The sequence below is a fragment of the Maniola hyperantus genome, chromosome 28, assembly GCF_902806685.2.
Source record: "Maniola hyperantus chromosome 28, iAphHyp1.2, whole genome shotgun sequence".
In the NCBI taxonomy this organism is placed as follows: domain Eukaryota; kingdom Metazoa; phylum Arthropoda; class Insecta; order Lepidoptera; family Nymphalidae; genus Maniola; species Maniola hyperantus.
Window position 1 is genome coordinate 348,026 of NC_048563.1, and position 24,130 is coordinate 372,155.

The 24,130-nt window shown below is 37.1% G+C and overlaps 1 protein-coding gene across 3 annotated transcripts in view; it reads left to right on the forward strand.

Annotated features, from left to right (window-relative positions):
• The window catches only part of LOC117995129 (uncharacterized), a 57,473-nt gene that overhangs the window by 24,756 nt on the left and 8,587 nt on the right, over window positions 1–24,130 (forward strand). Inside the window, exons 2-4 of one of the 3 annotated variants that reach the window (XM_069508356.1) lie at window positions 22,212–22,415; window positions 22,944–23,294; window positions 23,340–23,904. In XM_069508356.1, coding sequence (XP_069364457.1) covers window positions 22,212–22,415; window positions 22,944–23,294; window positions 23,340–23,904 — 1,120 coding nt within the window. Of the gene's footprint in view, window positions 1–21,192; window positions 21,365–22,211; window positions 22,416–22,943; window positions 23,905–24,130 lie in introns of those variants that run through there. The other 2 variants (XM_069508357.1, XM_069508355.1) reach the window with 2 other exon arrangements.

Consider the following 24,130-nt stretch of genomic DNA (forward strand, 5'->3'; position numbering starts at 1 on the left):
GTTACCCACGTGCTCTGCCAATTTCGGTCGAGCGTCCTGCGTCACCTTAATTTAGATTTCTTTTTAAATAGGTCCAATGCTTTCTTCGCGTGCAATTTTTAATCATAAATGGTGTAAAAGTGAAACCGTCAAGGCGCCATGAGAGTATTGTTCATGACGTCACTTTAACGGTTTTCTTGACAATGCACCCTCTGTTGTCAGCCACATTTGATAACAAACCTTATTCCTTATGAGTTTGAGTCGAATATTACTTGTTTAAATAGAGTCACACTAAATTATAATATACACTGGAAAATGAATCTTATTTCTAAGGTATTAGAGTTGAAAATAACTTGTGTACTAATTCAGTTTCATTCTTAGGAGTTTGGAGAAAATAATTACCATTGTTGATGTTTTAATACTAAGGTTTGTATGTGACTTCGCACGTGCGTAATTTTATTTTTGAAGTATAAATCTTTGGAAAGAGCAACCGCCGAGTTTCTTGCTGGCAAGAAAAGCGTTCCGAACTAGTGGTAAATGAATTTGACGATTCAAAAGTACCTACACGGCAGAAAATAATGTACATCGACCTTAAGAAAGAGATAGCGGATTTGTAGAGCATTGTCTCTTTCGTTGAGACCGACAAAATGATTAGAACCCTCGCGTTTCATCAGCCATCATATTTGAGTCAAATTCTAATCAATATCACAACAATCATAGCTTGCTGTAGCTTGTGTATAGTACGCGACAGGTCGTGATGGCAATCGAGGTGTGGACGCTCCGCACACCCGAACAGACCCCGCGCTAGCAAATTTGTAGAGCGCTGTCTCTGTCGTTGAGACCGACAAAACGTCATATAGGTATGAGTGACAGAGAACGCTCTACAAAGCCGAAATGTCATTCTAAAGTCCTATGTAGACTGTACATTACTTTCGGCTGCGTATTGTACACAATATGTTACAACAAGCTATGATTGTGATTAGACGTGACCCAAATATGGGGCAGCTGATAAACTGTGTGTGTTCTAAATAATTTAATGGCGAGCGATACCTACCTACTGGGTGAGATCATGCGCCCCAGTTAGCTGGCTTTTGTTTTTACAAGCACAAAGCTTGCAACAGTAATGTACATCGACCTTTAGAAGGAGATAGCAAATTTGTAGAGCGCTGTGTCTGTCGTTGAGACCGACAAAACGTCACATAGGTATGAGTGACAGAGACAACGCCCTACAAAGCCGAAATGTCATTCTAAAGTCCGATGTAGGTACATTTCTTTCGGCCGAGTATGGTACACAATATGTTACAACGAGCTATTATTTATTTATTTTATATCTTATTAGAACGGCAGTGCCACTTACACTAACTAGATGATTAATAATAAATTTAAATACAAATAAAGGTACAAGAAACAAGACACAAAATACAAAACGATAAAAGATCAAAGGATTTGAAAAGCTATGATTGTGATTAGACGTGACCCAAATATGGGGCAGCTGATAAACTGTGTGTGTTCTAAATAATGTAATAGGCTACTTGACAATTTTTTTAAGTTTGTCTTAAATGGTTAATATTTGTCCTATTATATCAAAAAAATTAACACTATATTTTTTTGCGCCCTAAAAACCGTAAAACTTTAATTTAAAAAAATATTTTTCTTAGACAGGTGAAAACACTGTCGGCCATGTTTGGCCGATAGATTATCTGTGCTCTGACGTCATGCATTTGTAAACAACAGTATAACCCACAGGTGAAAACACTGTCGGCCATGTTTGGCCGATAGATTATCTGTGCTCTGACGTCATGCATTTGTAAACAACAGTATAACCCTGTGGTTATACTGTTGTTTACAAATGCATGACGTCAGAGCACAGATAATCTATCGGCCAAACATGGCCGACAGTGTTTTCACCTGTCTAAGAAAAATATTTTTTTAAATTAAAGTTTTACGGTTTTTAGGGCGCAAAAAATTATAGTGTTAATTTTTTTGATATAATAGGACAAATATTAACCATTTAAGACCAACTTAAAAAAATTGTCAAGTAGCCTATTGCGAGCGATGCTGGGTGAGATCATGCGCCCCAGTTAGCTGACTTTTGTTTTTACAAGCACAAAGCTTGCAACACTACAATATGGCTGCCTGCAACTTTAATTTTTTGTTTCTACCATCATCTAAAATTTTAAAAATATGTAATTTAAAACGCTTGCTAGTTGGTCGAACTCAGTAGTGCGGGGCAAAACTGGTAAAAGAACGTGCTAAGCTGTTCGATAGCAAGGAGAAAACACTTTTAGATGTGCGGGAAGATACCTTGAAGGAGTGGGTAAGGGAATGGTCGGGAGCAGGCAAAGGGACCTGGACCAGAGAACTCATTACCGACTTGGAAAAATGGCACACGAGGAAGCATGGGGAAGTAGACCGCTGGCTGACACAAGCACTCAGCGGCCACGGGGTGTTCAACACCTACCTCTTCGCAATAGGGAAAGCGCCTACTGAAAATTGCTACTTTTGCGGAGAGGAAGACACCCCGAGACACGCGATTCTTGAGTGTCCCGCGTGCGCGGATCTTAGAGAAGCAGCACAGGGAGCAAGTGACAGTGTCAACGCCCAAAATCTGGTAGCCCGTATGGTGTCAAGCGAAAATGAGTGGCACAGATACGGTCAGATGCTGAGAGCCATAATGTTGAGAAGGGAAGATAGAGAAAAACAAGAAAAAAAGAAGAGAGAGCAACCAGAGGGTCAGCACGAAGTAATGTTACACGGTTCCGTGCTGATCTCGCAGAGGGGGAGGTCTTTTTAGTCCGTGCGAGTCGGACACACCCTGTCGATAGACAGAAGTCCATTAGGGATTTTTCCTCCTCCTAGACAAAAAAAAAAAGTAGTGCGGGGATTCCGATCCAGAGTGGTACTGTGGTAGATTAGATTGAAGACTCAATAATAATCTAAATAACTGACTGACTGACTGACTGACTGATCTATCTACGCACAGCTCAAATTACTGAACGGATCGGGCTGAAATTTGCCATGCAGATAGCTATTATGACGTAGGCATCCGCTAAGAAAGGATTTTTGAAAATTTAATCGCAAGTAGTTTATGCTTGTTTTTTTTTCTCATAGCCACCGTTCGATTTGAAAGCAAAGAGCTCACTGTCTATTCATTCATCTAAAATCTCTGTTTGAATAGGTATCCTGTAAAAATTGATAAAAACTGTGAATGGAAGAAAAATAAAGCACTTGTCTCTGTGCGATCTTAAAAAGTAATTAAAAAAGGTCGTCCTGTCGCGGGCCGTTACAGAAATGGCGGCATTTTTGACAATTCCCAACGAGCTAAAAATAGCTTTAGTTTTAGTTAATTATGAGGGACTTTAGATGATTTATTGGACCTTTTGCGAGAACATCTGCTTAAAACAGAGGCAAATGGAAAGCTTATTTATTAGTCTGTGAGTTAAAAAAATTGTTGCCGTATCGGGAACGATTATCTATCTAAATATATATATATATATTTTAAAAAGAATATTAGCCATGTTAAATGACTAATATTCCCCTTTCCTCTCCAACTAAGCGTCAAGCTTGTGCTAGGAGTAGGTACGACAATAGTGCAACGGGCGGGGTTTGAACCGTCGACCTTTCGGTTTTCAGTCCACTCCTTTACCCGTTGAGCTATTGAGGCTGTGATATAAACGAAAAGGTGACTGACTGACTGATCTATCAACGCACAGCTCAAACTACTGGACGGATCGGGCTGATATTTCCCATGCAGATAGCTATTATGACGTAGGCATCCGTTAATAAAGGATATTTAAAAATTCAATCCCTATGGGGGTGAAATAGGGGTTTGAAATTTGTGTAGACCACGCGGACGAAGTCGCGAGCATAAGCTTTTTGTATAGAATAGAATATATTTTTATTCAAGTTAACTTTTACAAGTGCTTTTGAAATTTGAATTCTTAGATAGTTTAATTTACCACTGGTTCGGAATGCCGTTCCTATCGAGAAAAACCAGCAAGAAACTCGGCGGTTGCTGTTTTTAAGTTTTCAATTGTAAAATATAAAACATCGTGACGTAACCGTGAGAGTTCTCAAGGTGTGTGAAGTCTGCCAATCCGCACATGGCCAGCGTGGTGGACTCCGTTTGGCCTTCTCATTCTGAGAGGAGACTTGTGCTCAGTAGTGATCCAGCGATGGGTTGATTGATGGTGATGAGTTGATAACTTACTAAACTAAAATATAAGGTTTATAAACTTATCCTTTTAATTTTTTTCACCACTATTGACATAAGTCTTTAAATAAAGTAACATATGCTTCTTCCAATAATAAATAATACACACATAGCTAAAACTAAAATTGGTTTCTAGACGTGTGGCCCTATTTTTTTTTCTTTTTAGGGTTCTGTACCTCAATAGGAAAAACGGAACCCTTATAGGATCACTTTGTTGTCTGTCGGTATATCAAGAAACCTACAGGTTACTTCCCGTTGACCTAGAATCATGAAATTTGGCAGGTAGGTAGGTCTTATAGCTGGCATTAGGGGAAAAATCTGAAAACCGTGAATTTGTGGTAACATTACACAAAAAAAATTTAATTGTGGTCATAAACTAATAATTAATATTTTAAATTTTCGAAGTAAGATAACTATATCAAGTGGGGGTATCATATGAAAGGGCTTACCTGTAGATTCTAAAACAGATTTTTATCTATTTTTATGCATTACAATTTTTGATTTGTCGTGCAAAATGTCGGAAAAATACAACTCTAGTACGGAAACCTAGGTGAGTCTGATTCGCACTTGGCCGGTTTATTTATATTTATGTTTTTAGTGAATCTTGTAGTACAAAATTATTTATGTCAAGTTTTTTTTGCCTCGTCTTATTGTCCGTTAAACTTAACAGATAACACTCCATTGACAAATTCACGATCCTTGGCCCGAATTGATGATCGACTTGTTTTAGAGCTCACAGCTTTCGTTAGTGGCTCGTATCAATGTGATAGCAATATTAACACACATAGCTAAAATTAAAGTTGGTTTCTAGGCGTGTGGTCCTATTTTTTTTTTTCTTTTTTATTACGCCACACTTGGTTGGCAGCGAGCGTTCGAAATTCAAATCCGTTCCGTTTGGAAACCGTATTCACGTGCACTTGAGGATTTTTGTGGGAAGTTTGTGAACGATGATTCGATAAGGTTTTTTATGGTGTCAACTGTCAACTAATTTAGATTTTGTGTTAGGTCGGTATTTAAAAGTTAAAATATAGGAACAAAAACTTTTTGCCATCTTTTGAGCTAATTATTAGCTATCTAAATAGGTATATTGAATTCATAATATTATGTATTTTTCTTTTATTAGAATTTGGCGTTAAAAAATTTTTTCAGGCTTTAAAACTGCATTCGGGATTTAAATGTTTCTGAACGGCGTGAAGCGACACATTTGAACAAGACTTTTTACAGTATCAACTACAGTGCGACAAGGCTCTCTTGGCCCTTGAATGACATTGACAGGGGGGCGCTGTTGGAGAACAAAGGCTTAGAATATTCAAACAAGGAACAAAGGGGACACTTGACGGCATATATATGTCCAGATATGCAACTAGCGTGGCCCCCTCAGTCCCTCTCGCTCAAGCAGATTTTCTTACTTGTGAAATGTCATTCCTTCTACACTTCACGTTGTTTGCCAAATACTCACGTACAAATACATTTTGGCAAACAAAAAAAAGTGGCCACGGTGATAAGGACAAAACATAATCATTTTGTCACGTTCTAATAAGAGCTTAAATGCATTTAGCTATCTCGCTCTAACAGTAAGTGTCACAATAGGACTACTTCTAATAGTCCTTGTTCTGAGATTGACGGCAACGTTAGTTCCGATTTTCGCCACGCGCCAAGATAGCCTTGTCGCACTATAGTGTTAATCCTCCTCCTAAATAGTGTTCATAAATTATTTTTGATATCTAGCGTAGGCAAAGATCAATATCTATACAGCCTAAAGGCCAAAAAGTTGAAATATAGATTTCAAGTCGACAGCACTAACAATTTAGTCCATTTATAGAAGTAAATGTCAGATATCTAAATATATAAAATGAAAAGGTGACTGACTGATCTATCAACGCAAAGCTTAAACTACTGGACGGATCGGGCTGAAATTTGGCATGCAGATAGCTATTATGACGTAGGCATCCGCTAAGGATTTTTGAAAATTCAACCCCTAAGGGGGTGAAATATGGGTTTGAAATTTGTGTAGTCCACGCGGACGAAGTCGCGAGCATAAGCTAGTCATAAATAAATGCAGGTACGTATTATAATAATGTATACAACTGTAGGTAGGTTAGAAATATTGACTTGACAGTGTGAAGTTATCTGTGTTTTGTGAGTAGAGGAATGAATTAGTGTGAATGTAGCTACGAGAACGAATGTTTCCTACATTCACACCGTAGGTAATAGTTAGTCTTAACGACCAGAGGCGTCTTTACCTATGGTGCAGGGTGTGCGGCGCACACGGGCGCCGGGTCTAAGGGGGCGCCGAACGCCCTCTAATGCGACGCCTCCAAACATGCGTCGATGCCGGCGCTCTCAAAGACCCTGCGCTCGTGTTATGGCCGACGCCGTCATCATTTAAAATTGCACCATTTGCATCCGAATTTCCGTTTGAAAATATAACTGTTAGTATTCCATTTTGACCCTGCTCCTACTAGACTAGAGGGCGCCAGGGTACTGGTTGCACACGGGCGCCACAAGGGCTAGAGACGCCTCTGCTAACGACACACCAATTTATTCCTATACCAACATTCAGAGTGATAACAGTGATTAATTTAACGGTTCGCAATTTTTGATGTGTATTTAAAATTATTTAGAAATTTCCTTCAAGTGTAGGTGAAACACTAATATAGTAAAAAAGCAAGTATGTCATTTCTCGTTCAAAGAGCTGCATTGTAATATGGGCCTTTGAAAGTAGTTTCGATAACTGCAAAAGGATGTCGCTACTAGATGGCAGAAACAGTCGTTTCAGTACTGAGTGAGCATACACATCACAAATTTCGTCACTGGCAGTAAGCGGGCTGTAGCTTAGTGGTAAGAGCGTCGGGCGCGATCCCAGGAGACGCTGGTTCGATTCCTGCGGGTTCGTAATTTTTGATGTGTATTTAAAATTATTTAGAAATTTCCTTCAAGTGTAGGTGAAACACTATAAAAATTATAAAAATATAGTGATTAATTAAACTGAGAAAATCATCGGTGTTATTTCTGAAGACAAAACCCTAATATTCAAGAATCACCTCGGCATTCTATTATAAGCCAGATGGGATAAAACGTTATCCAGCACATTGTTTGAACTGTTAATAAGCCGTTTTAAGCATATTCATTGGGCAAATTTCACGTGTCGGTGAGTATGCGGCCGCCATATGCTGTACCCGACCTACAATAACCTACCCGACACTTGGCCGACCTCATGTGTCTACGTGGGAGGGAATCGAGGAGGTCCAAGTGTATTATTTATATATTCACTAGCTGATGCCCGCGACTTCGTACGCGTGGATTTAGGTTTTTAAAAATCCCGTGGGAACACTTTAATTTCGCGGGATAAAAAGTAGCCTATGTCACGCTCCAGGTCTTTGACTATACCCATGCAAGAAATCACATCCATCCGTTGCTCCGATGCGACGTGATTGAAGGACAAACCAACAAACAAACACACTTTCGCACTATTTGGGTACTGATTTATTTAGATAGGAGTTAGCCCGTGACTGCAATCTCACCTGGTGCCTGGTGGTAAGGCCAGGAAAATAAAATAATTAATAAGTAGAGATGTTCTTCATTAAATACTATTAGCTCCTATTTGGGGGGTCGGGGATTCGATTCTGGGTACGCCCTAACTTTCCGGAGTTATGTGCGTTTGAAGAAATTAAGCAGGGCCGGGGTGCGAAAGTTAGTCTCCCCCCCCCCCCCCCCCCTTTAAAAGTATCTATAGCACACATATAGTACGAGATGGCAATCGGGGTATGAGGCGGGGCGTCCCCACGCCCATTGCCATCTCGACCTGTCACGATGACATCATTATTGCTAATGACGATCTCAAGTGGAAACACGACAGTTGATTTTGAATGCACTATACACACGAGAAACGACGAGTTACGTTCATTCAAGTAACGTTTATATAAACCTCTTCGCCGGAAGTGGTCGGCGCCGGATTCAAGCTCCACTAGCCCTCCGGAGAGCCGAGTGGCGGAGCCCTGAGGAGTCCCCTTACTGGCAACGACTGACGACCTTGAAGGCTTAGGTCACTTGAGGTTGACTTGTTTGCGAAAGATATGAAGATAAACTTTTTCAATTCGTCCCCTTTGGGGAAGATAAGTATTACATATCTATATTATCTATACTCTATACCTACTAAATTGAAGTGTCGGTCTGTAATTTCGACATAACTACCACATATTAAGCTCATAAGTCATTATGGTTATTCGAACTGTACCATAACTGAAATAACACGTTTTTAAAATTTTTGTCTGTCTGTCTGTTTGAACGGGCTGATCTTCGGAACGGCTGAACGTATTTTGTATAGAAGCAGGCGTTACTTTGCGGAACTTTTTACTTTTTGCTTCTTCCTGCATGTTTAGCAGTGGGAGGGCGGGCGGTGCATGTCGCATGCTGCATGTTGCACCATACAGATTCGACCTGTTTCAGCGGATTATAGCAAATTAAGCTTTTGGTTCATTGAACGTATTTTGACGGGACGGGACTTTCACAGACAAGTAAAGGATTAATCAAGGAGTAACAAACAAACACACTTTCGCAATTATAATAAGGGTACTGCATATGATGGTACGGAACCATTCATGTGTGAGTCCGACTCGCACTTGACCGGTTTTTTGGCCACTTGTACTATCAGTGATAGCATGTATCAAGTACCCTCTTATTTGAAGAGTCGGTACACAATGAACCGCCACACGTCATATCGATCTATAACGGTCTATGCTCCACCCTCCCTATATACCACGCGTGGGGTTACGAAAATATATTGTTTGTTTATGGTTTCCTAGTCAACAGTACCTATAGTATATCAGCATCAACCGATAGACGTCCACAGCTGGACATAGGTCTCTTGTAGGGAAAATATTTTTTATGTTAAAAAATTGAAAAATATTTAGTGACGTATTTATAAAAATGACGAAAAATCTATTTTTTTACATTATTCTCTTTACTAATGAATTCTAGCCCCATAAACTACCTCTATACAAAACATAACATCATTTTATTATTATTTTAGTCCAGGACCAAATTCCCACATCACCTCTGCCGGGATTTGAACCCGGGATCTCCCACTTGTAAGACCACAACGCTCGCGACTCGAGTGTCATCAACTCGGGGCTATATCGATGTATAACGGTGTATGCGTGCGCCACGCGTGGGCTTACAAAAATATAATTGTTTGTTTATGGTTCCAACTTCCAAGTTAGAAGTATGGTGGCGTTTTGAGTTCTTCGCATTCCTATTTTAAGTGTTACCGTTTTGTAGATTGTTGACTAACTTATGTTACATGCCAGAGTTATTATGAACTTTGAAAGATGTTTCAAAAATAGTACAATATACTCAGGAATGTTGAGTTTTAGGCTAAAACACAAGATTCCTGAGTATATCCAATATCCATACTAAAATTTCTAAGCATTATGAGGTCGATGAACTTTGTCAGCCCTAGCACAGACTACGGTCTATTTGGGCTGCAAACTGCCAACACCAGTCTCGGCTTTTTATCTAGTGCTTTGGTCTAAAAGTGTGGTGTAAATTGTTCACTTTACGTTTTTGTCTAAATAAAAATAAATAAATAAAAATTATGCATTATTATTATATCATACTAGCCTATGCTCGCGACTTCGTCCGCGTGGACTACACAAATTTCAAATCCCTATTTCACCCACTCAGGGGTTGAATTTTCAAAAATCCTTTCTTAGCGGATGTCTACGTCATAATAGCTATCTGCATACCAAATTTCAGCCCGATCCGTCCAGTAGTTTGAGCTGTGCGTTAATAGATCAGTCAGTCAGTCACCTTTTCCTTTTATATTTATATAGATTATCGATCCTGTCCTAATTTAAATAGTTATAGATATTTTACTAACAAATCGGTTTAAGTTTCGTGTAATTACTAACACCAATATGATCCTTTTGTTGGTCGAAATAATAACATTTTATTTTATTTATTATTATTACTAAGCATTTTTTTTTAAGTTTTTTTCTAAGCACAAAATCATAAATGCGATTGTGTGTCTGTCTATCTGTCTGTCTGCTAACATTTCACGGCCCATCCGTTCAGTATTCATTATAATCCGTAAAATACTAATTATTATTTGTTCATGACCACATATTCAAGGTTTTCGAATTGTTTCCTTTACTTGTGCTATATTTTTTTTATTTTTTTTAATACAATAAAACTTAAAGCTAGCCTTATCTCATTACTATATAAATCATGACCGCGTGGAATGGTGCCAAGAATACTGGCTGCATTTCCGCGCTGGACAGCCAGGCTGATCCGTTGCGCAAAAAATGAGCCAGCCCTTCTGTCACCAGTTGAGGCTATTAATCGCGGTGAAATGTCTCGTAAAAAATTTTTAGCACTAAGACTCCATGGCCCCAGGGTCTCCACGGCAAACGGCACAAAAATGTAACTCTCTATAAGAGAGGCATACATAATACTGTGCTATAAGACCTAGGTACCTAAAATACCTGTCAAATTCTTGATTCTAGGTCAACGGGAAGTGCCCTATAGGTTTTCTTGACAGACACGACAGACAGACGGACAACAAAGTGATCCATCCTATTAGGGTTCCTGAGGTACGGAACCCTAAAAAAGACTTCCTATTTATTACAATTAAAAGTTAAATTGCACTTTACTATTCCGCACGCGACATACACCCGGCATTTCATTGTCAAGCCAAAATTTACCTTAAACACTGCAGATAAAGATCATATTGCTTTACCGCGCAAAACGCACGTGTCTATGGTTGGGGGAGGACAATTGGGTTCTTTCAGGTGGGCGGATTTGGTGAAAAAATGATTTTTTTTTTTGGATCAAAATTCGGCACGTGCTCATAGAAGACTGTTTTGTTAAAAAATGTCCTTCATAATAGAATAAACCCACCATGTTTAGGTTGACCCGCTATCCTAATTTCATGTCAAGACTACCGCGCTGATTCGGAAGGCAGATTTTAATGAGAAGAAAAACCCAATCATAGTCGCGCATGCAAAATCAGCTATGTGATTTTTTAGAACGATTTGTTCAGTTTTTAAAGGCGCATGACTGTGTGTTACTTCAAGAGATAACATTTTTAGCATTTTGCAAAAATGGCAAATAACATTTTGACATAAAACTACCTACTTCATATGATTTTTTCAAAAAAAAAATCACGGACAGTTCAGTTTCCATCCACAACAGTTGCAATGAAAAAAAATATGACCCCTAATTTCTAATCGATGCACGAAAAAAACCTAATTTCAAAATCTGACAATGGAACGCAACGGTAGTATCCCCCGTTCCGTTATCTCATACAAAGAATGCATTCAAAAATCTTTAGGTCAAAGGTAAGAAATGTAACGTCTTGGCGCGTGCCCTAACAGCTGTTTACTGGGCGCCATCACCGTTTTAATATATTTAAATATAACCTTTATGTAGATACTAATAGGGTGGATAATCTTGTGCTATGAAAGGTATGTGTGAAATTCGATACAATCAATGTACAATAGATTGTCAATGTATTGAAATTTAAACTTTAAACAAAGTTAAATAAGGTTGATAATTGGGTGAGAGAATAGTTCGCGGTTATTAAAATGGTACGCGACAAGTGAATTTGAATCTCGAACGCAGCTGTAAAGGCAGCTGTACATATCGCACCTTTGCGTCTTGAGGCGAAGGCGTTCAGCCATTCATTCTATCCGTTCGGAAACAGTATATATATTTTTTTGCGAACGTTGACCTTTATAGGAACTAAGGTACCTATAACTTATAAGGGGGTGGGCAGCTGGTTAAACTGATAAGATTAGCGAAGGTTATATGTGGGTATGTTTGAATTAACTTTATTTGCAAGCTGTCTTGGAATTTTTTTTCGTCAGTTATTTTTTTTTTACAATCTTTAATTTAAGGAGTTTTTCTTGTTCGTAAATTAATTTAATATCTACTTATTTAATTAACAGACCATCGTCTTTAATTTTAGGGTTAAGACGGAAGCAGAACCAGAGTAACCGACTGATCATTACAGAAGAAACTGACTGACTGACATATCAACGTTAAGTCTCTGGTTGTAGAAATTTGAAATTATACCTCTAAGTATTCTCTATAACATGATGTACGTAAATAACAGCTGAATTTTTGGTGGCTCTTCTCTGTAGAACCTACTTTCCGAACCGGGTGGTAAAGTTATCTTTCATAAATAGGCCAGTCAGGGAAGCTATCAAAAAAATGTGGGTCTCCATGGTTTTGTTTTCATCAATAGACTATAAACCCCGGATACGGAAGCACGTGCGGTGTTCGCATAAACAAAAGCCATGATAGGTGGATTTCCGAACGCATCCCATTCATTCCGCACTCGTTCAATTTCATTCAATTCTGGTAGAGCATGTGTTTTGAATTTTTTTTGTTAAAGACTGTAATGAAACCTGATTGAAAGTGCTTTTAAGGTACGTTCAAAGCCATAAAGCAAATTAAGAAGTAAATAACTGCTTACTTAACTGAGCCCGTTAAATGGTTTTCTCCAATAATTGATTAATTGAAATGATTTATTTGTTCTTACAAAGGTATTTTTAAAAATTGTGCCAGGGACCCTGAAGTAAGTAAATAATAATTAAGATATTCAGTTTTCGACAGATTTAGTTTTTAGTCTGGTCCATTATGAACCTACATGGTTGCTACTAATCTTTTACATATGTATTTGGTTAAATTTTTGTTTACAATTGTTTATTGCCAAAGCAATATAACCTCAAGACTTCGGCCTAGTATTCGGAAAGTCCGGGGTTCGATTCCGGGTACGCTCTAACTCTTCGGGGTAATGTGGGTATTAAGAAATTCAAATGCCATTTCCTGCAAATTTCCTCGGGATATTTTTCTATCACTATTTAGATTTTTTAGAAATCCCGTGGGAACTCTTTGTTTTTCCGGGATCAAAAGTAGCCTATGTCCTTCCCCGAGATGTAAGCTATCTCTGTACCAAATTTCGGCAAAATCTGAACGGATAGGTCGTGAAAGGCTAACAGATAGACAGACAGACAGACATACACTCTTTTTAAAAGCATGTATAATATTAGTATGGGTCAAGTAAAGTAAACTTTTAGGCATTAATCGCCAATCAATCATATAAAAAACAATAGTTACATGAAAATCGTTACAGCACAACCGTTAAGGGATGCAACCCCCGACTCGTAACGGTATAACGGCTTTCCTCATCGATTTCTTTTTTCATGAGGGGTGCTGGTGCAATACCGTTCAACCCCCGACACTAACATATCGTGTTTGTCTTACTGGTTATTTTTGGTTAGCCCTCAAGTTCCTTCTTTTTAGGGTTCCGTACCTCAAAAGGAAAAAAGGAACCCTTATAAAATCACTTCGTTGTCTGTCTGTCAAGAAACCTAGAGGGTACTTCCCGTTGACCTAATATCATGAAATTTGGCAGGTAGCTAGGTCTTATAGCAGACATTAGGGGGAAAATATGAAAACCGTGATATTTGTGGTTACATCAGACAAAAAAAAATTGTGGTCATGAACTAATAATTAGGATTTTCAATTCTCTACTCGTATATCAAGTGAGGTTCCATATGAAAGGGCTTCACCTGTGTATTCTGAAACAAATTTTAATTTACTTTTATGCATATTAATAGTTTTTGATTTATGGTACAAAATGACGAAAAAATACGACTGTAGTATGGAACCCTCGGTGCGCGAATCTGACTCGCAATTGACCGGTTTTTTATGTAAACACTTTAGTACCTCTTCTTTTGAACGTTTAATCTTTTCATCGGCTTTCTTTTTTAAAGATAAATTTTAACGTCCATTGTTAAAAATATTCTTACACATTTTCAAACTTTTTACGTTTTTGAGATTTAAATGTCTTATGAGATTGATTTCAATTTCAGTCTTTCTCTCAACATCTCAAATCTCTACAGCCAGCGGTTTCGCCCATAGGCACACACAGTGGCGTGCAGGTCGTAGAGGCATAAATGCACTGCGTACCCCAGTTGTAATAGCTCAATGCATATTTTTCATTATGACCTGCCAGTAAACAGGTAAACCTAACTAATGCCTACCCTACCTAATGCTTATAAGTCTGTGCACGCCACTGGGCACACAGTACACTGAATAGATAAATAGTGACCTATCTCGCTCACAATCAAAATATTTTTTTGTAAATTTCTTAAAACTTGTAAAGTTTTCAAGTTTTTGGTCAAGTTTAAATAAGACGAGAATTTTTGAAAAAAATCAAAATATATAAAAAGAAAAGGTGACTGACTGACTGATCTATCAACGCACAGCTCAAACTACTGGACGGTTCGTGCTGAAATTTGGCATGCGGATAGCTATTATAACGTAGGCATCCGCTAATAAAGGATTTTTGAAAATTCAACCCCTAAAGGGGGGGGGGGGACTCATATACTTACCGTTTCTTTGACAATTTAAGTCTTTTTTGTTCTTTTCCGATTATTTTAAAACCAGCTGAAACCGCAAATATTTCCCGTAACCTTATATCCAGGGAGGATGCACAGACATCCTCCGTTTCACCTTGGTTGGGTATTTATAATGTATTGCATGTGATTTGCACCACATGGCGGTTTTTGTCACCACGCGAGGATTAACGGATATCGGGATCCCATGGCTTAAGTTAATTTAACCTTGCTTCCGCGCATGTGCTTATATGTGGTATGTTAATTATTAAAATGGCGGTCTGAGTTCTACACAAAAAAACTTTGAAATTGTTAATGGCTTTGTTTCTTCTTAAGATATAGGTTTTTGTTCTTCTTGCTATTTATAGTTCACTAGCTTATGCCCGCGACTTCATTCGCGTGAACTACACTAATTTCGAACCCCTATTTTACCCCTTAGGGGTTGAATTTACAAATCCTTTCTTAGCGAATGTCTATGTCACAATAGCTATCTGCATGTCAAATTTCAGCCCGATTCATCCAGTAGTTTGAGCTGTGTGTTGATAGATCAGTCAGTCAGTCAGTCAGACAGCCACCTTTTTGTTTTATATTATTAAAGACTAGCGACCAGCCTCGGCTTCGCACTAGTGGTGTCAAATACTGTTAAATGTTCATAATATGCTAAAAACAATTGTTAAAAAAAAATATCGATAAATAAATACGTTATAAATATAACGGTTTAAAAAAAATGAAATTCCCTTCATACTTAAACAGGCTTAGGACTGTCTAGCTACCCATCAGTGCCTACTGCCTAGGCGTATTTAGAAGTTCATTGATTTTATCTTACATTACTTACGTTTTATTTTTTATTTTTTATTTTTTTTAACTTGTTTTTTATTTGTTTTAGGTTTTTTTAATTTAATAGATTTTATTGACATTTAGAATTTTTTTCTACTTTTTTTTGGATTTTTTTTAGCATTTACTTAATAGATTTTATTTACATTTAGAAACATGATTTGGGCCACCTTTGATGTACTGAGGCGAGTCCTTCTATCATTAATGATATAGCCCGCCTTCGAAAATGCCCTCTCACACGGCACCGAACTAACCATTATGTTACACTTGGTTTTGAAAATTTTGTATAGCACTGGATATATTAATTGGTGGGTTTTCCACCACGTCAAAGGGCAAACTTTTCTATTTACTACAGTCTCCTTCAAAAACATGTCTAGCTCCTCTTGAGCTTTGGTTTCCGCCGTCTTTGGAGCAATTGATGATATTATTACTGAATCAATTTGTTTCCATATTCTGTTATTATCGACACCACCATCATTTACTCTATTCACCACCCCGGGATGTAAACCGTTGGGTCATGAAAAGATAGCAGACAGACAGACACACTTTCGCATTTATAATATTATATGTATAATAATATAATATTAGTATAGACTAGATGATGCCCGCGACTTCATCCGCGTGGATTTAGGTTTATAAAAATCCCGTGGGAACTCTTATGATTTTCCGGGACAAAAAGTAGCCTGTCTTTCCCTGGAATGCAAGCTATCTTATGAACGACAAGAATCTTGTCGTTCTGTGTTGTTTATCTCTGTCAGAAATTTCGTCAAAATCGGTTGAACGGATGAGCTGTGAAAGACTAGCAGACTGACAGACAGACACACTTTCGCATTTATAATACTAAATATGGACAAGTATGGATTATCTACTTAAATAAGTATATAAAATCAATTTAAGTTATCTAGGTAGGTACCTACCTAACTTACTAGGTACATAAATTCTCACTTGAATTTTGAATTTTAATTCGAACCTCGATAAATTATATAAAAGTTAAAACCTGCCATATATCATGTTATACCTGCTAAAGAAGTAGGTACCTACTTAAACACGAAAAACGAATGCTAACTAATACTCAATACCTACCTACCAACTTTATTTCATAACGAGAGAAGGAATGCCAAAAATCCTTTTTTTTAATAAAGTCATCATCATCAAATTACCGAAATAAAATAAACTAGTAAAAAGTCTACCAACGCGCACTATCGTTAATAATCAAAACATCAACAAATAACAACAAAGTTATTTAACTTATGTATTATTTGTGTATCAAATCAAAACATCAACAAAATTAACAACAAAATTATTTAACTTATTTGATAACACTTTGTATGTATTCGATGGGAACAACAAATCATTTGCTAACTGATATGCTAAATTTATTATCATATCGATGAGGTGGTATTAAACATTAGTTGACTTGCTATTTTTAACCATATTCAATACATCGGTATTTTTAACCGACTACTTGTTGCGGACTCGCGGATATCGCGTGACGTAATCGGTTTCGGTCGCCTTCGGTATGTCTCGGCGCGCGCGCGTTTTGCAACTGTGCTGTTCATTCCCCACCCCACTGCACCGCGCGCCCGCTTCGAATTTTAATTTCCTGGAATCTTCGCGCTACCTACCTACCTACTGCAGCTACTTAGAACGTAGGTATGGGACATAATTAGGTATAATATTATGTATTTTTTGATTTATTAATATTTTTTTATTTAAAATTGTTAACTTTTAGTATCGAATGTAATCAACAAACTTTAATATGTGTTAAATTAACAGGTTAATGAATAAATGAATCACCTCTACTTCGCACGGGTAACTTATTACAATTTTCTCAGGGATCTCCAATTTTTTTTAAAATAAAATAAAAGCCTATGAGCCTATGTCACAGGTATAATGTAGCATTCTACTGGTGAAAGAATTTTCAAAATCGGTTCAGTAGTTCCAGAGATTACTTTCTACAAACAAACTTTTAAAATCTCTGGAACTACTCTTTATAATATTATAGTATAGTATAGATAATAATAGATTATTATCATTCATCATCATCATTATCAACTCATCGCCGACCCACTACTGAGAATGGATCTTCTCTCAGAGTGAGAAGGATTTAGGCCATAGTCTACCATAGTGCGGATTGGCAGACTTCACACATTTTTGAGGAATCTAATAGTTACTCACGATGGGTTCCTTCACCGTTAAAGCAAGTGATATTTCATTGTTTAAAACGCACACAACTCCGAAAAGTTATTCTTAAATTCCTATACAAGTTAGCCCTTGTCTGTAATCTCACCTGGTGATAAGTGATGATGCAGTCTAAGATGTAGCGGGCTAACCTGGAAGGTGTACGTATCTACGTGTAAGTTAGAGGTACGTGCCCAGGATTGAAGCCCGGACCCCCTAACTGTTTAGCTGACGTGTTAATAAGCTATCTATCCACGATTTGCCCTACTAAGGATAGAGTTTATGCCAAATTTATATCTTTTGTAGAGCATATCGTGGATGGATAGTTTATTTATTTCGGCCGATCATTAGGCCAATCACCCAGTTAATTTAGTAATGATCCCTAATCATTGTTAATAGATTACACTAAAATGGGCTCATCAAGCGCATTGTCAGCATAACCGTCACTAAACCTGCTCCACTCATCAACACGACAACCAAAAATCAATTCAATGCCTTGCAAAATAAAATAAAAAATCCCTTGAGCCCGAAAAGGGTAAATATTTATTCAAATCAGCGCCCATTGTTGTTTTCGGTTGAATCAAGTGGTGCATCTACATTGTGCCTTTAAATGTGCATAAAGAAAGCGGGTTTCTGAACGATTTGACAGCTTTTTTTTTAATTTTTTCTGCAACGGTTTTCAGCTGAATTGCTAATTCTATAGTTATCACTTATCAGTTTAGCAAACATAACGGATGTATTTCAATTTTGATTAGCTTAGGTTTTATTAGTGGGTGGGCTGAAATCTTTTAATCTAAATACCTATATAAAAGGAAAAGGTGACTGACTGACTGATCCATCAACGCACAGCTCAAACTACTGGACGGATGGGGCTAAAATTTGGCATGCAGATAGTTATATTTTTGAAAATTCAACCCTTATTTAAGGGGGTGAAATAGGGGTTTGAAATTTGTGTAGTCCACGCGAACGAAGTCGCGGGAATAAGCTAGTTTATCCAATAAATAGGTACCTAAATCTTTCAAAATGTATAAATTGGTCCTTTAACGTTTAAAAATTAATATACTAATATTATCAATGACACATACTAATATTATCAATGCGAAAGTGTCTGTCTGCTAGCTTTTCACGGCCCAACAGTTTAACCAATTTTAATGAAATTAGGTACAGAGTTAGCTTATATCCCTGGGAAGGACATAGGCTACTTTTTATCCCGGAAAATCAAAGAGTTCTCACGGGATTAAAAAAAACTAAATCCACGCGTACGAAGTCGCGGGCGTCAGCTAGTAGGTAATATTTGAATGATGAATGAACTGAACGGAATAGCTTTTTAATTTCCGAACGACTACAAGTAGTCACTTGTCACCTTGATTGAAGATGTCATGGCATGGGACTTGAAGAGGAGTTTATTTCAATTTGTCTTGAATTAGCTTTCACGTCCACATTGTACGCTTTGTGTAAGTACATAAAGAAAGCTGGTCTTAATGGTCGATGCTTTTGCAACGGGTTTACGTGTTCCTGTTAGTGATAGCCTTTAAATCTACATAATAATTATATAAAAGGAAAAGGTGACTGACTGACTGACTGATCTATCAACGCACAGCTCAGTCTACTGGACGGATTGGGCTGAAATTTGGCATGCAGATAGCTATTATGATGTAGGCATCCTAAGGGTGTGATGGGGTTTGAAATTTGTGTAGTCCACGCGGACGAAGTCGCGAGCATAAGCTAGTTAATGTATATAACTATACATAATTCATACTATCCATACTAATATTATAATTATAAACTAGCTGATACCCGCGTGTCAGTTTTGCCGTTAAGTGACTGAAAAAAAATCACCCTTGTATCATGATAAAAAGACGTATTTATAGTTTCCTTTAGTGCCAAACAGATTACAACATGGGACCCTTTAGCGACAATTCATGTGTTTTAACCACTATACCATCACGGTATTTTGCTTTCTTATATACTAGCTCCGTATATAAAACTTTACACAAAAGACCCCTGTCTGCAAGTCAGTTTTGCCGTTAACAGGCTGAAAAAAATCACCCTTGTAGTCGTGATAAGAAAACGTTAAGTGCAACCAATGCAGCCATTGTTCGACCCCGGGCCGCCGGGGTAGCCGGTTCAATGCGGGTTGAACGATTTTATACCTTACAGCCATGTCTTTGATTAGACAACAAATGTCATACCAACGTCATACTCAAATGATTTTTTTAACGGCTCAACCGCTGAACCGATTTTGATAGTAGGTATGCCTTTGTGATTTTGAAGACTGCCTTATTGAACTACGAGAAAATATTAAGTTACATACCTATACAAACTGAGAAACTATTTGACTGACTTATCTGTAAAGCAACTCTATTGAACTACGAGAAAATCTTTTAAATGCACAGGAAAAGGTGACTGACTTACTGATCTGACTGACAATTCACAATGCACAGCTCAAACTACTGGACGGATCGGGCTGGCAGCTATTATGACGTAGACATCCACTAAGAAATGATACTTAAAAATTCAACCCCTAAGGGGGGTAAAATAGGGGTTTGAAGTACATATGTGTAGTCCACGCGGACGAAGTCGCGAGCATAAGCTAGTTTGTGATAACAACTGGGACCGATGGTTTTACGTGCTCGCCCATTCAGTTACTGACTTAAGTTAGCTATTACTGAATCATAAAGTCCATAAACATTCAATAAGTAGGTACCTATAATTTTGTTATACTCGATCTCTAAACTAAACTAAATTGTTGGGCCTATATCTAGTGCTATCCTTTTACAGTCTAGAGATTGTGTACAGTGCACAGCAGAAAATGATATATATCGGCCTTTAGAATGACATTTCGGCTTTGTAGAGCGTTGTCTCTGTCACTGGTACCTATGTGACGTTTTGGCGGTCTCAATGACAGAGACAATGCTCTACACATCCCACACAAATCCGCTGTCTCCTTCTAAAGGTAGATGTACATTATTTTCAGCCGCGTACCTACTGTACATATAACATTGTAAAGCCTCATTTTAGATAACTTGAGGTATAAATTTGCCAGATTTTCTATACAAAATCTGTCGAAACGTTAAAATTATTGAAAAATCTGCCTAAGTTATGCAAAAGTCGCATACTCTCACAAAATATCTTAATAAACGTCCGTTATGTTAGAATAACGGTCACAATAAACATTTGTTATTCATGAGATCATACGCCCCATCCCCGATCCTGTAATCTGTTGCATATTGATCGCTCAACCGATTTCTATAATGAAAATACGGAATATAGATCATTCATTGTGTAACCGCCTTAAGTAAGCTTATTCGCTAAAGAAATATATATTTTAAGTAATATTATCAATTATTAATACTATAATACAACTTTTGGCAATAAAATGCACGAAAATAACTTTAATACATTCCAAAAAATAAGTAATTAAAAAACATTCATTCACTCATTCAAAACAGTTGAAATTGAAACGATTTCCGGACGAAAGTCAATGACTCAATCTGACATTTGGTGTCATTTACAAAGCGCGCGAATTTTATTCCGCCTACATTTCTTGTTCTCTGTATTCGAGTCAGGTTCGTTTTTTATTATAGAAAAGGTTAAACAGGTGTTTTGTGGTGTCGATTGCCGAATTCGTGTTAGTAATTTAATTTAATAAGTGTTTGATATAAAGTTATTCATGAGAAAGAAAGTTTTAGTTGAGTTCACATAACCTTTAGGTGTTCAGTAAATAATATGGTTTACGAAAAAGGGCATGGTACGTATTTTAAACCAGTTCTTCGATTTATTATAAGTGTTTCGATAACTTATGGGTATCTGTTCCTTGCGTGCCTCGTTTGAAAAAGGGGTTTTTCAATATCTACCCCTCGTAGGGGTGCTTTTGTCATCTTAGCGTATTTTAGGGTATTTTGTAAGACCATGGTAACAATAGTTGTCAAGGGATAGATTAAGCTTATATACATACGAAAAATATATTAATTGAAGGATAATTTATCTACCAAACTAGTTGCTAGTTGCTAATGATTAACAATGACGATTTTTCTTTAAAAATAAAACATAAGTACACTTTAACTTAAAAAAACCGGGCAAGTGCGAGTCAGGCTCGCGCAATGAGGGTTCCGTACTACAGTCGTATTTTTTCGACATTTTGCAGGATAATTCAAAAACTATGATGCATAAAAATAAGTAAAAATCTGTATTAGAAGATACAGGTAAAGCCCTTTCATATGGATACCACACTCAATATACTTATCTTACTTTAAAAGTTGAAAATACTAATTATTTGTTAATGAACACATTTTAATTTTTTTTGTGATGTAACCACAAATTTACGATTTTCAAATTTTTCCCATAATGTCAGCTATAAGACCTACCTACCTGCCAAATTTCATGATTCTAGGTCAACGGGAAGTAACCCTATAAGTTTCTTGACAGACACGAAAGCCAGACAGACAACAAAGTCCTTTCCTAAGATTCCTTTCAAAAGATTGGTTCCTTTTTTCCTTTTGAGGTACGGAATCCTATAAACTATTATAAAAATGATAAAAGGAGATGATGATTATGATGTTACATCCCTTTTAACGAAACCTTTTCCTTTGTTACAGTTTAATAACGGAGAACTTCAAGATAAACTCTGGCAACAGTGCAACCAAGAGGAAACAAGAAGAGGCACTCTCAAACAACTATAGGCTGAAGATACACCCGCACACTTTAGACTTTAATAGGAAACAGTCTCCGTTGAGTTCTCCTATGTGCACACCGTCCAAACGGAGGGTTCTAGGAGAGATTCAGAATTCTCCGTTATTCAGGTAATATTCAGAATTCGCCGTTATTCAGGTAATGTTCAGAATTCTCCATTACTCAGGTTATATTCTTTATTTATAGTTATTTACCATTTATTTATGGTTATGCTGTTAAAGAGAAATAGGAGAGTTTTATGAGGAGTAACTATGAATTCTCTGTTATTCAGGTAATTTACTTAACTTTTTTTAAGAAAATTGTAATTGAGTATAAACATAAAAAAAGAATTGTAACATTATTTAGTAGTTAATTTAGTTTTTTTTGTCATGTTTATTCATTTTACAATATAACAAATACTGTTTTTAGCCATACCTACAGACATACTGTATGGAATCTTTACTTTAATTGTTATCCCCTTTGTAACTCTGGTATCTGTACGGAATTTGCATGCAGTGTTTACTTTTAAATGATTTAACATAGTTGTGCATGATAGAAAAATCTATGTATCTATTATAGCTATTAAGTTTTATGTTAAAATCGCTAGTAAACCATTCAATAAAAAAAAATATTAATGAGTCGTTTTTCTTTCTTTCCAGGCCAAAGGACTCCCCAACAATAGAAAGACTGAAGAAAACACCAATTAGCAAACAAAAATCTCCAATAATAATAGAACATCTATCACCCTTAACCAGCCGATCTGAGAAATGTAAGCGAATCAAAGTATCCAAAATTGCACGGATACTCGAAGAGAGGTCCAGATACAGGATGGCAAATAAAGAGAATGACTTGAATATGTCAGACGCGTTCCTTAAAATGGACGATGAACAAGGCTATTCACTGACACGGTCAAAAACGTACCATAAAATGGACAATGAAAAAAGTTATTCACTGAAACGGTCAAAAACTTGCCTTAAAATGGACAATGAAGAAACTCATTCCCTGACATGGTCAAAAATGTGCCTGGACAATGAAAAAAGTCATTCAAGGACAAGGTCAGAAACATACCTCAAAATGGACGGTGAAGAAAGTCATTCAATGACAAGGTCTGCAATGTTTCTCAAAATTGACAATGCAGAAAATAATTTATTAACCAGGCCAAAAGTGTGCGTTAAAATGGACGATGAAGAAAGTCATACAATGACACGGTCGGAAATGTTCCTTAAAACTGACAATGCAGAAAGTAACTTGTTAACAAGGTCACAAACGTGCCTTAAAATGGACGCTGAAGAAAGTAATTCATTGACACAGTCAAAAATGTACCCTAAAATCGACGATGAAGAGAGTAATTCATTGACACAATCAAAAATGTACTTTAAAAGGGACAATAGAGAAATTGAATCATTGTCATTCTGTAAAAGGTCTCATACGGAAACTAAAAGAAGCAGAGATTCGGTAAAGAGATCAAATATGTTCAGTACTTTGAACAATGCAGGAAACGAGTCTTTAATGTCGGAGACTTTTGTAAAACTGGACGTGGAGGAGGACACTAGGGACTGTTCGTTCGTTGACACGTTCCCTGGCACCTCTGCAACGACGTCCAACTGGTGCAAGGCTAAGGTATGTCCCTGGGTTTATTTTTTACAAATAAATGTCTACAGGATGCTTGGGCCGACCAGGTTTTTTTTCACAATGGGTAAGTATCCTTTTTTTAATTTAACTAGGTCATCTAAATTTTAGAGTATTCACATCTTTTTCTTAATAATGTAATAAGAAAAGGATAGACATTGGGGCCGATTCTGTTGTACAAAATCTCTAAACTGAACTAAATTAACAGGTCTAAACA